This window comes from Orbicella faveolata, unplaced genomic scaffold, assembly GCF_042242905.1.
Source record: "Orbicella faveolata isolate gen_17 unplaced genomic scaffold, um_ofav_v1 contig_34, whole genome shotgun sequence".
Taxonomy (NCBI): Eukaryota; Metazoa; Cnidaria; class Anthozoa; order Scleractinia; family Merulinidae; genus Orbicella; species Orbicella faveolata.
Window position 1 is genome coordinate 5805001 of NW_028301563.1, and position 12164 is coordinate 5817164.

The window sequence follows — 12164 nt, forward strand, 5'->3', positions numbered from 1 at the left end:
GGCCCAAGGTAGTAGACAAAGAAATCACCGCAATTTCTGACCTTTATAGGCAACTTGGCGAAGCAACCGTTCTTCATATCGTAAAAATTGATGCATGCATCGCGGTCCACAATCCCCTCACTGACTGAAGGATGGGATCCTCGCATCCAAATTGGATGGACGGTGCCGCAACGCATTTGGTTCACCTTTTCAGTTGGCATCTGCGCGTTTTTTTCAACGATGCTTTCGAATCGGTACCATCCCCTATCCAAGACTCTGTCACAAATGGCGCTTTCTCCTATTTTAAATATGCTTTCTACGCTACGGCGAGGCTCGTTGATTCTTTTGTATCCTCCCGTCCCTCCTTTATTGCACTCATCTGGTTGTCCGAACGGTAAGTCCAACAACAGAAATAAAATTGTTGTTAGGCTGATCAAAAAGCACACTCTATAATTTGGAGCCATTTCTCCACCTTCCTAAACCCTTCTCTTCCTTATCAGATACTGAACTAAATGCAATTTAACTATGCCAGTGTAAGCACCTTGTCATGCGCATTTGGATTTTTGACAAGGAAGTAGAAAAGTTACACGTTGCACTCTGTCAGATCTGATGTCCACAAATAGCATGTACATGCGCATTTGGATTTGTGATAAGGAAGTAAGAAAGTTACACTTTGCATTCTGTCAGATCTGATGTCCACAAATATGCAGGGACGTGCGCATTTGGATTTTGATGAGGAAGTAAAACAGTTACGCGTTGAATACTGTCTGTAGTGTCTGAACTGATGACTACAATAGCGCGTACGCATGAGCACTAGATAAGGAAGTAAAAAAGTTACACGTTGCACTCTGTCAGATCTGATGTCCACAAATAGCATGCACATGCGCATTTGGATTTTTGAAGAGGAAGTAAGAAAGTTACACGTTGCACCCTGTCAGATCTCATGTCCACAAGTATGCATGGACGTGCGCATTTGGATTTTGGTGAGGAAGTAAGAAAGTTACACGTTGAATACTGTCTGTAGTGTCTGAGCTGATGACTACAATAACGCGTACGTATAAGTATTTGGATTTTGATAAATAAGTAAGAAAGTTACTTGTTGCACACTGTCAGATCTGATGTCCACAAAATGCATTTGGATTTTTGACAAGGAAGTAAGAAAGTTATTCGTTGCACTCTGTCAGATCTGATGTCGACAAATATACGTGCACATGAGCAGTTGGATTTTGATAAGGAACTAAGAAAGTTACACGTTGAACAATGCCGGAACTGATTACGATAGTGCTTGCGCGTGCGTATTCAGATTTTTGATAGGGAAGTCACAACATTATCTGATCGGATGACCACATTGAAGCATTGGTTTGAAACACTAAATTAGGAAATTAGCCTTTGAATAAAAATATTCATATACCTTGCAGACAAAGTTGCACCGCAGCCGGGAATCCGAAACACTATTACCACTAATGCAAATATCTAGAGCGTTTTTACATGACGTTAAGGCAGCCATATTGGTGCTCCAGAAGAATTAATCAGGGGCCGGACTCGAGAAAGCGGCGCAAATCGAGCAAACCATGTTGGGGTCCCAAATCAATCCTGGGGAGTTTTTTTTTCTTTTTTTTTTTCTTCTGTACACGCTTTTCTGTTCCAATAAATTTGCATAACTGTTGGCCACGTGAGTGAAAACAAAACGCTCCGGATCGGAACTTCCTTTCCGCTCATTGAGATGTTCTGTTTTTGATTTGTACATTAGATGACCCCTGATGACCTTCCCTGTGTAGCATGATTTAGCTAATCTCAAACAATCTCCTAAGCTTTTAAATGTGACAACTAACGTAATAACAGAGTAGTCTGCGTGCAGACGTCTTCTATTTACTTTTACTTTTTCCGCGACAAAGGAAATAGGAGACGTCTACACGCAGAGTAGCGCAAGTCAACTTGTTGGAATCGTCGAGACACCTTAGCGTACATCATACAAAGAAAAAATATATATTTGGCTGTAATTTAGACTGAAAGTTTTTATGTGCCTAGTAACTTAATTATCAGGTTTCAACGTCTTTTACTTATTTGCATCTAGTTTAGCCTGCGTAGCAAGGGTTTCTGTGGGGTTCGGGAGCAAAGAATTACAGCGCGAAAAATGGCGAAAATTCCGTTCCTCGGTCTTTCTTTGCTTCCAAACCCCACGGAAACGCTTGCTACGCAGGCTACATCTAGTTGAGCAAATGTTAAGAAACAATACCGCGCTCCTGGGGCTACGCTGAGGCTCTCTTTGAGACCGAAAAACACTGGAAGTTGGCCAAACGAAGCTAGTGAGAGACAAAATTTGCAAACATTGATATGCATTTAAAACTACGAAGCTCACTTTGCTCAACATTGAGCCTGATCAATTACGAGCCATAGCAATTCGCCACAAGGATAATTAAAATTCATGTTGTCTAGTTTGAGGGCTTCTGAACATGGAAGTCTTTCATTAAGGTTACTCCAAACCTTTGCGGGGCTAATTTTGCCAAGTTTTCCTTTTTTCAACCAAATTAAGGTTCTTTTTTTAAGGTAACACTTTCCAGAAAATGAAAATAAAATACTAAAACGCGCGCGAGTAATCGGGAAAAAGCGATTCTTTTAGTGCGCCTAAAACGTGACTGTAACAATGTCGCCTCCAGTTTACATAATGTGAACGCTAGGGGTTCTGTTATTTCATTGGCTGACGGCTTTTTTGAGTTGACATATCCCTGTGGGAAGGCGTGACATGTTAGGAATCTTTAGAAGGCAAAAACTCGAAATCGTTTTACGAGAGAATCCCTCTTCTTTAATTTAAATGAGTTACCAGGGTATGTAGAATGAACGGTTTTCCGTGAAATTTGACCAGAACATTCACTGATAGACAAGGAACAAAAGTTTGGCGGCGAATTCTCTCATTTTTAAAATTTTTACTCTTGGCAGCTTCTAACGCAACACGTTACGCGAAGTTTTCGATAGTTGAACTTGACAGATCTATAAAAAGATAACCAATAGGAATGAAAGAAAATGCTGACACATTTATGCTGTGTTTACAATTGAGCTTTTACCAAGGCAAACAGTTACTAAGGTCAAGTTACTTAACCTTGGTACATTCGTCCAGTGTTTATACCGGGTCAAATAACTCAAGTTGATCTTTCAACAGTCGCGCGCGCTACATTATCAACGTCATGAAATTCGAACTTGGACGGGGATCCCACCGCAGCGGAACAGGAGCAAATGAATGAGTTGCCAGTAATCGGATACCCATGTTTGCGCAAAGAACTCTGGGATCGTCAGGGGGCAAACATTGCAAGTCGCTAAAAGGAAATGTATGGCGAAACGTTGTTTCGACGCCCAAAAACATGGTTTTGGGGAGAGATCAACGCTTTTTCGCCGTTGTTTTATCGCGGATGGATTTTGGCAATGTTGATACATGGAAAATGTAAGTTTTTGTTTGAATAACCGTGAAATAAGTGATAAAATTTACCCATAAACTCCCTTTTGCTTGCGTGAGGTTTATTGTGAAATACATTGAAGAGAACATTGAAAATTTCAATACACGCCCGATCTCGAGAGGCTACCCGGAGCGAATGGTAGAAAAGACCCGCCGAGAAGTTAAATATAAAGACAGAAAAGAAGCTCTAAAACAGAAATCGAAAATTGCAGAAGGAACTACTACCCTTTGTGTCAGGCAATTTCACTCAACCGTCAATACCAAACTTTGGAAAGCATAATCACGCACAAATGACACTTTTAAATACAAATACTCAAGGAGCCACCCTTGATCTGTTTTAAAAAAAAGAAAATCACTGAAATACGTGCTTGTAAAGGCAAAGTAAAGGCTTTGAGCAACACAGTAGCCACACAGCATGAGTCGCGCGGACTCATTTGTAATTAAATCAACCCCAGACAGTACAGTGATCGCCACCGGGTATATTTCCAGTATTATTTGCATGACTGAGCTTTCAAATAAGCCAAAAGTAGCCTGTACACAACTTGAAAGGCTTTGCTGGGTTATTTCCTCTCGATTTATACCTAATTAATTTTGTAACATTATCAGACCATTACGCGATGTAAATTCCACAATAAACCTCACGCAAGCAACGGAGTTGATCGGTAGATTTTGTCATATATTTCACGGTTATTCAACCAAAAACTTACATATTCCACACATCAACATTGCCCAAATCCATACGCGATAAAAACGACGGCGAAAAAGCGTTGATCTCTCTCAAAAATCGTTTTCTTGTACTTCGAAACAACTTTCCGCCATACATTTCCTTCTAGCGACTAGCAATGTTTGCCCCCTGACGATCCCAGAGTTCTTCGCGCAAACACGGGCATCCGATTACTGGCAACTCATTCATTGAGGTGCCATCATTTTCATAGGCGAAGACCTCATTCCATAATATTGCGGCGAAAATTCAGCTGCTTTATCATACCCAGAGTATGCATGGTTATATGCGTAGAAACGTGGATACGTTGTATATGCAGCATCCTCCCTGGTGGCAAAATATATCGACAATAATTACACAACAAAGGACCGAACTTTGTCTAGAGAAAGTTGTAAATAATACTGAGAATGAAAAATACAATGCTTTCTTTTACGTGACGGATTGTTCGCCGTAAGAAGATCGATCCAATCTTTCCACGTTATCTGCCATGGTAACCTAGTCAAAACTGGAAAAGAAACGCTTTGCTTTGTCGGCAATTGCACAATCTGCTCACCGCGGGAAGTGATATATTACGCCGCCACAAGCGGATATATCTGTCATCTTGACCTTGGTTACCAATTGTAACCATGCCTGATCACAGGGTAATTACAACTTTTACCTTGGTTAAATTTCTTTTGTCTTTTGCGGCATTTACCAAAGTATCAGTTGGCGTTTACACACGGAAAATGTTTACCTAGGTAAGTAAACTCTGGTACCTCGGTAAACCGTTCAAGTCTAAACACAGCATTAGAGAGATTGATGCTCTGTGATTAACACTGCAGAGTTATTGATACCCGATTAATTCGCTGGAATTTCAGTCGGTCTTTTTGGCGTTAACAGCTTCTGCCCCCTTAAGAAAGTAATCGGCAAAACAGAATATAATATCGAATTCTACATTTCATAACCTTTCTATGGATTGTTTGTGGGGGTTTCCTTGAAAACAGCGCGCGTACGATTTTTTTTTTTCCTGGATGACACCCGCGAAGGTTTGGAGCAACTTTTTGCCCTCATCGAATTATCTTTCATTCGATCGCCCCGACAAGTCATTCCGAGACGTGAGAACCGTCACAAATAAAATGGCGGGATATCATCATCTGCCTGTTGTTTACATCAACAGCACGTAAAGATGCCATCATCACGCTGGAAACGAATGCTACTATATGTTTTTTTTGTTGCTGTTGTTGTTGTTCTCTTTTCCTCAACTCCCAAACTTATCTGTCAAAAATATTTAACTTTTCCAAAAGCATAAGATTGTTGTGATTAACACTTCACTGTAGAACAGTTTCTCCTGAACATTTGTCTGTATTCCAAATCATTAATTAAGGTCTCACTCTATACGGTTGAATGCGTCCTCTTCGGATGTCGTGGCGCGTGACCGATGAACACTTCAAGAGCTTTGAATTCCATTCATTCAGACTCTTCCGTTATAGCGACCCCAGCAAGTGAGCATGCGGAGAATTCCGACTTTTCGCCTCGGTTTGTCAAGATTCAATAAACTGTAGCACAATTTTTCTTTTCCATGTACATACCCAGGAGCCAGGTAATGTTTTTTAAGCTCTGGTAAAAAAAATAAATAAATAAATAAATAAATAAAACAAATAAAACAAAATTAAATTAAAATTATAATTTAAAAAATAATAACAAGAAGATATAATAATAAAATAATAATAATAATAATAATAATAATTTTTTTTAATAGTAATAGTAATTTATTGTGACAAAAACTAGAGCTAAGCTTTACAAAATGCTATAATATTTACATAATTTGATGTCTGTTAAACCTGTAAAACATGTTTCCGTATCTAATCATGATATCATGGTTACTACAACTAATACTAATGCTACTATCATAATAATAATAATAATGATAATAATAATAATAATAATAATAATAATAATAATAATAATAATAATAAAAGGATGCTGCAATGAGAATCTGGGTGTCAATAACTTAGTTGCGTTCCGTGAATTGGTCTTAAGATAAACCTATTTTCCTCTCAAAATAAAAACAGCTGTGTGTGTACAGGGTCTCCAGGTCCACTAAGTTAATGAACATATAAAGTTCCGTAACATTCTTGATAACTGGTTTGCAAAACTGCGACAAAATAGTTCTAGAGATTGATCTCCAATTGTAAGTTGCGATTCCGAAATGGTGTTTTGCAATAGGAGGTCGTACAGAAAAACTAAAGGAGTTCAAAACATTTATCAGGCAGCAAACTATATAGTACAGGAAGACCATAGCAGAGCAAAAATAAGCGAAGCGCACCCGCTTTCCAATACTTAAAATGCTTTCCAATACTTAAATTGATCTTAAATGGTAGACAATTGACTACCATTTAAGCTCAATTGTTGGCGATACTCTAGATATTTAACTGTATTGTTTTTGTAACAATTTAATTTAGTTTTGTGCATACAAGTTCGTATTTTGATCATGCTTACTTAGCTCTTAGGCGAAACGTGTATATATAAAGTGTTGATTGTTAATTGATTTGAAATGTTTTTCGAACGCCGATCAACCACGCCGACTAACTTGTACATGCTGAATTCTTTCTCTAACTGGGTATTGCTGAACACAACTTGAGATCAAGGTTTTGTACCCTAGGAATACACCATGCATATAATTTTATGGCTGTTCCGCGGTGGATATCGTATGCTGAAGAATGGAAAACCAGCTCATCCCTTGACTCCATAAACAACATACCTCGATTTTCCTGCCATTTGTTGATACATCGCTTCCTTCGCGTGATCTGATGTCAATTAGTTGTCCTTCGGGGTTCTCTTCGTTGAAAGGAAATTCCCTAGCTTGTATCCGTTGTCTAGTTTTCACAGTTTTTCCAAGCTGGAGACATTTCCAACACCCCTCATTGTGTTGTTGCGTTGTTCCCGTGTTACAGTTTAACTGGTAACAAATGAATCACCAACGGTGAAATGCGAGACGCGAAACACAAGAACCGCGTGACAGTAACTAAACAAATACAGTTGAACCTCCGCTTGCGACCACCTCTCGTAAGCGACCAGTTTTTTCAAACTACCACGGGTCAAATCACTGTATTTGGAACCTCCTGTAAGCGACCACCTCTCGTAAGCGACCGCGACCACTTTTAGAGCTCAAAGTTTGAAATTGTCTTTTGTTTTAATCTCCCGTAAACGACCGCTTAACAGATAACACTGATTAGGGCAAAAATTGTATGATAAGGTGTTGCAACATCACATTCCTGGGTAGTACAAGAGACGGAAATTTCTCAATGGAAAGTACCGGATTTTTTTCTCGAAATTGACTTTTCACATGAATATTACATTTAAAACACGGGGTAATATAAGTTCCTCCTACTGATCTGTACGGGTCCGCAAATGATCCCAGGACCGCAAATGATCCCGGACCGGAAATGATCCTCATTTTGCACCGCAGATGATCCCGATCAAAAAATAAGGAATGGCATGGATGGTGGGATGGTGGGATAGTGTGGATAGGGAATTGGCGCACGTGAATACCGATGTTTTTATTTAAGCCATCTTATAATTATAATGGCTTACAACTTGATTTTTCTTTTTTCATACTTTCGACTAAACTTTGTTGCTAACTACGATGTTATGAATATCACCACTCAATCATCAAAAGACGACTTGGCTTACATTTCTTTGCAATTCTCAGTAAAATTATGATCAGTACAGCATACGCTACATATCCTCCTTTGTTAAACATTGATATTTCGGTGTTATAGTTAAATCACATTTTATCAGCCATTAACGCCACTCGTCTAAAGTTTTAAACTTAAATCTAACCATGAAGCAACTATTACAGAAGAAGCTGTCACCTGAGTAGACTCACAAGCCTACAACGCTTCATCACTCTGTAAAACACCTAGTGTGTAGCACTGGAAATTTGAACAAATTTATTTTGTAATTTTTCCTTGATCGTATTTTGGCTTTAATTCCTCGGAAATGAGTACTTTAGTATTCTAAGAAGCCAAAATTCCAAGCTATAGTTATGAAGTTCAGCTTCATGACCACGCAAGGCGGCCAAGGCTTGTACTTCGTTTTGACAATTAATAGCTGTTTGATAGATGTTTGATACTATCGCCACCGGGATTTCGAGAATGTTTACAAGTATGTGTTTTTCTAAGACTTCTACTTCAATAGATTGTCTTCACGTGACGTGTTTTTATCCTCATCAGGCATAAGAGGCGGTATATTTATATCTGTTTACACTTAGCGTGCTTCGTTTGGAAACCAGAGCATTTTGAATTTCAGGGTTATGGAGCTTGCGTGAAAAATTTATACTTATCTCATGAGTTTGAGCCTTTTTAGAAGTTAGAGCATTAGGAAAAGGGATCATGTGTATTTTGTGCACCCCTCGACCGACATATCGGTCGACATATCGACCGACACTCGGCCGATATATCGGCCGAGATACGGCAGGTTTCTTTTACAGGTCACAGGTCACAGGTCACAGGTCACAGGTCACAGGTCACAGGTCACAGGTCACCAAAAATATGCCAAAACGTCATAAAACAGATGCATACAAGTGCGTCCCAAGTGCAACTATAGCAGCTCTTTTCTGAAAAAAAAAAAACGCGTAGGGGAAATCAGTTGTAGCACTGAAATAAAAAAAAATTGATCCAAAGAAAGCCAAGACTTATTTCTGTTGAAAACATAAATTGTTTGTAGCCTTTCAATATAATATGAAAACGAAAGAGGCTTACACTGATCCGTGAATTATGCATTTACTTACGCGTGATTTGTGAACCAACGACTTTTGCGGGAATTGTCCACTTTTTTTGGAGATTTTAGCGTCATTAAAGCTCGTAAACTACACCAAACTAGATGTAAAACCTGCCCATTCCACGCGACTGAGAACTAACCACAGCGACAGTGAACCAGGAGGACCAAGAATCTAGTCTGTCACGATGTGTCACACATGCACACGACATTTCGATGCATTAAAATGGAGGGTTCTGTATGTTTTGCGAAACGTGGATAGAATTTGTACTTATACGTGACACATGATTTAGCCTTTGCATTTTTACGTGAAAAGTGATTTTTTTCTGTTAACGTGAAGCTGTTTTCGAATTTTTTGTGATGCATGAAAAGGCCAATTACTTATGCGTGAAATTGTTTTCAGAGTAGGTATAGGGGACCCTCTTGTTTCTGTTTAGTCCATACTCGTTGTAAAGATTTCCAAAAAATATATATATATAAATAAAACAGTTCAATAGCTATCATAATGAATTATCTTATTACGATAAAATATATTAACACTACATGTCTGAAAGCTATATTTCAACCCATTTCGTACACATACCACCCCTAGAAACTTTTTCATTAAAATTGTAGAGTAAAACATTTTTAGTTAGGGTTTGTTGCATGGAAACATCGATAAACCTCTCGGGAATCTCGTAATTGTTACATCGCGAAATTTACTGAGTGTTTTGACCTGTGACCTGTGACCTGTGACCTGTGACCTGTGACCTGTGACCTGTGACCTGTGAAAGAAACCTGCCGACCGATATATCGGTCGCGCGTCGGTCGATATATCACCCGACACTCGACCGATATGTCGGTCGATATGTCGACCGGGAGTGGTTGTCTGATCGTCGGCCGACATGTCGATCGATAGGCCACCGACATTCCACCGATACTTCACTGATATTTAGCTACTGATGACTGTAGCCTGCGTCGCACACGTAATTTAACCTAGGTTAGTAACGTCTGCTGAGCAGCGCAGATATCACTGTTCTACCCCCCCCCCCCCCCCCCTTCTTTGTATAAACCCAGCGTAGTCAATCGAACAAAACCGAACCAAAAATCAATCGAACTCAATCGAACCCGATCGGTCGGATTGTTTTTCGATTGGTTCGGTAATCGAACAGTATCGAAGTGGAACTTTTTGGTGAGTTCGATTAATCGAACTCGTGAGTTCGATCACCGAACTCAATCGAACCAATCGAACTCAATCGACGCGATTACTTCGATTTTGTTTGGCAGAAAGACAAAACGCATCCAGTTTCAAATGAATCGGATAGATCTCCCTCTAGCATGTCTTTGAAGCAGTTTGACAACATAAATCTTTCAATTAACCCGGAATTAACAAAAATCTTTATTGTCGAAGTGATTTAAAATCGCTAAATTCACTATTAATACTGGGAAACATACAAGCGCAGATACCACTTCACGTTGCAAATGTCCTAGTTGGTCGCGGCCATAGTCTGTTACCTTCAGAGCTGGATCTCCCCTTTTCTTCTTAATAAGAAACTTTTCACCGACACTGACGGCGAAAGCGGGCCTAGTGGTAGCCTTTAACTATCGTTTCCAGAATTGTTCACGTTTTCCGGCCTAATTTATTCCTAAGTAATTTAGCCTAATTAATCCCTATTCAGTTGGCTTTTTCCTTTTTTTCATTTTTCTAAGACAACGCTATTGCAATTAGGTGTATGGCTTGCACTGCATTATAGAAAGAGTGTATCCAGCAACAGGCTCGGACCCCTGGAGGTTAACTCACTTCTCGTTTTCCCATTCGACATAGTTAATGCTTCATTGATGATATTTTTGCTTAATTCTTGTGTTTTTCAGGGTTTTCGGGGGAGGGGGTTCAAATCTGTCAAGGGGAGGTGTGTTCTTAGGGTGTCCAGTAGTTTTTCTTCACGTGTTCTGGGCCTCTTCCTCATTTTACAGACACCCAAGGATAGACAAGGATATGCAAAGTAAAACGTTGCTTTCCAAATACTATTGCGAAAGTGTGTTGCGTTGTTTTGAGCTCTTGAGGATTAGCAACCGACTTGGTAATGCACACTTCCATTCATTAATTTCATTTAATGAAATCAAGACTGTCAGAATTACATCGTCTTTTGCTAAATCAAGTTTTATTGCGTTAGGTACGAGGAAATCAGAGAGTGAAAGCGACTCCATAGAAGACACGAGTGGAATGTCTACCGACGAAGGAGAAGAAAAGAGAAAAGAGAAAGGGAAAAAGCTGGTAAAACACAAGGAAAAGAAAAGAGAAAGGAAGGGTAAAGGTATGCATAGTGAAATTTTGCCCTTACCTTCATTTATGAAAAATAGATTGAACCTAATTCGATTGCACAAACGGACATTTCGGCGACATCATGAGGCCATTATCAAGCAACTGAAATGAAGAAATGCGAATTAAAAAGGAGTTTTACTCGAAACTTGCATGAATGAAAATAGCTCAAAAAAGACCACGCGCTTAGATAAATAGATAAATTTAGCCCAGGTAATCAGTGCATTTGGACAAAGATAAGGTTGTTAGCAAAATGTAGTCTCTTTGCCTAGAAGAAAACACATTGAAAACAATCCTTTTACTCAATGTAATTTTTTAAATTAATACTGTTTTTTCTTACAGTGACGGGGCTGGATCTAAGTCTGATACACGCTCGTTACGGCAGTGTACTTAAAATATTGAAAAAAGAAAATTGTTCCCTCGCGTATGCTATGGAGTCATATGGAGTAGCCAGGAACACCTTGCGAGACTTCATAGGCATTTGCGAGTTGAAGATAATAGACAGGAAAAAATACAACACTATAACAGAAATGGAGAGGGACCGTTCAGGAAAACCAGCGGTAAAAACGATAGAGATGAGATGCAGGGCTGCCCTTTCCGAATATAAAGCACAGGTCAGAAAATACAAGGAGGATAGGAGACTACTTCCATTTTTCCCATCGGAGAGCTTTTATAAGGAGTAGTATTAAAAGAATTACCATTTAAGATCCTAACAAGGCGAAGAAACATTTCAAGTTATTTTAATATTTCTCTGTTTTTTAAGGTGGCTGAACACAGTATTTCGGGCGGTCAGCGATAACTCGTGTGACGGCGCGAGTTTATAATTAGACAAACAAACATGGCGGCGAAAAAAGCAATGGTACACAGAAGACGATTTCTCAATATCTACTGATTTCAATTTTGTGATATTTGGCAGAATTTTTACTTTTATCGTATTTAAAATGAGAACTTTAAAATGG

At 39.2% G+C, this 12164-nt stretch overlaps 1 protein-coding gene across 1 annotated transcript in view; it reads right to left on the reverse strand.

The window, feature by feature from the left end:
• LOC149104385 (uncharacterized) overlaps nucleotides 1-506 on the reverse strand; it is a 14271-nt gene extending 13765 nt beyond the window's left edge. The window contains exon 1 of the mRNA XM_089272218.1: nucleotides 1-506. This exon is cut by the window's left edge and continues 32 nt beyond it. Coding sequence (XP_089128344.1) covers nucleotides 1-443 — 443 coding nt within the window. The 5' untranslated portion in view covers nucleotides 444-506.
• Nucleotides 507-12164: the final 11658 nt, after the last annotated feature.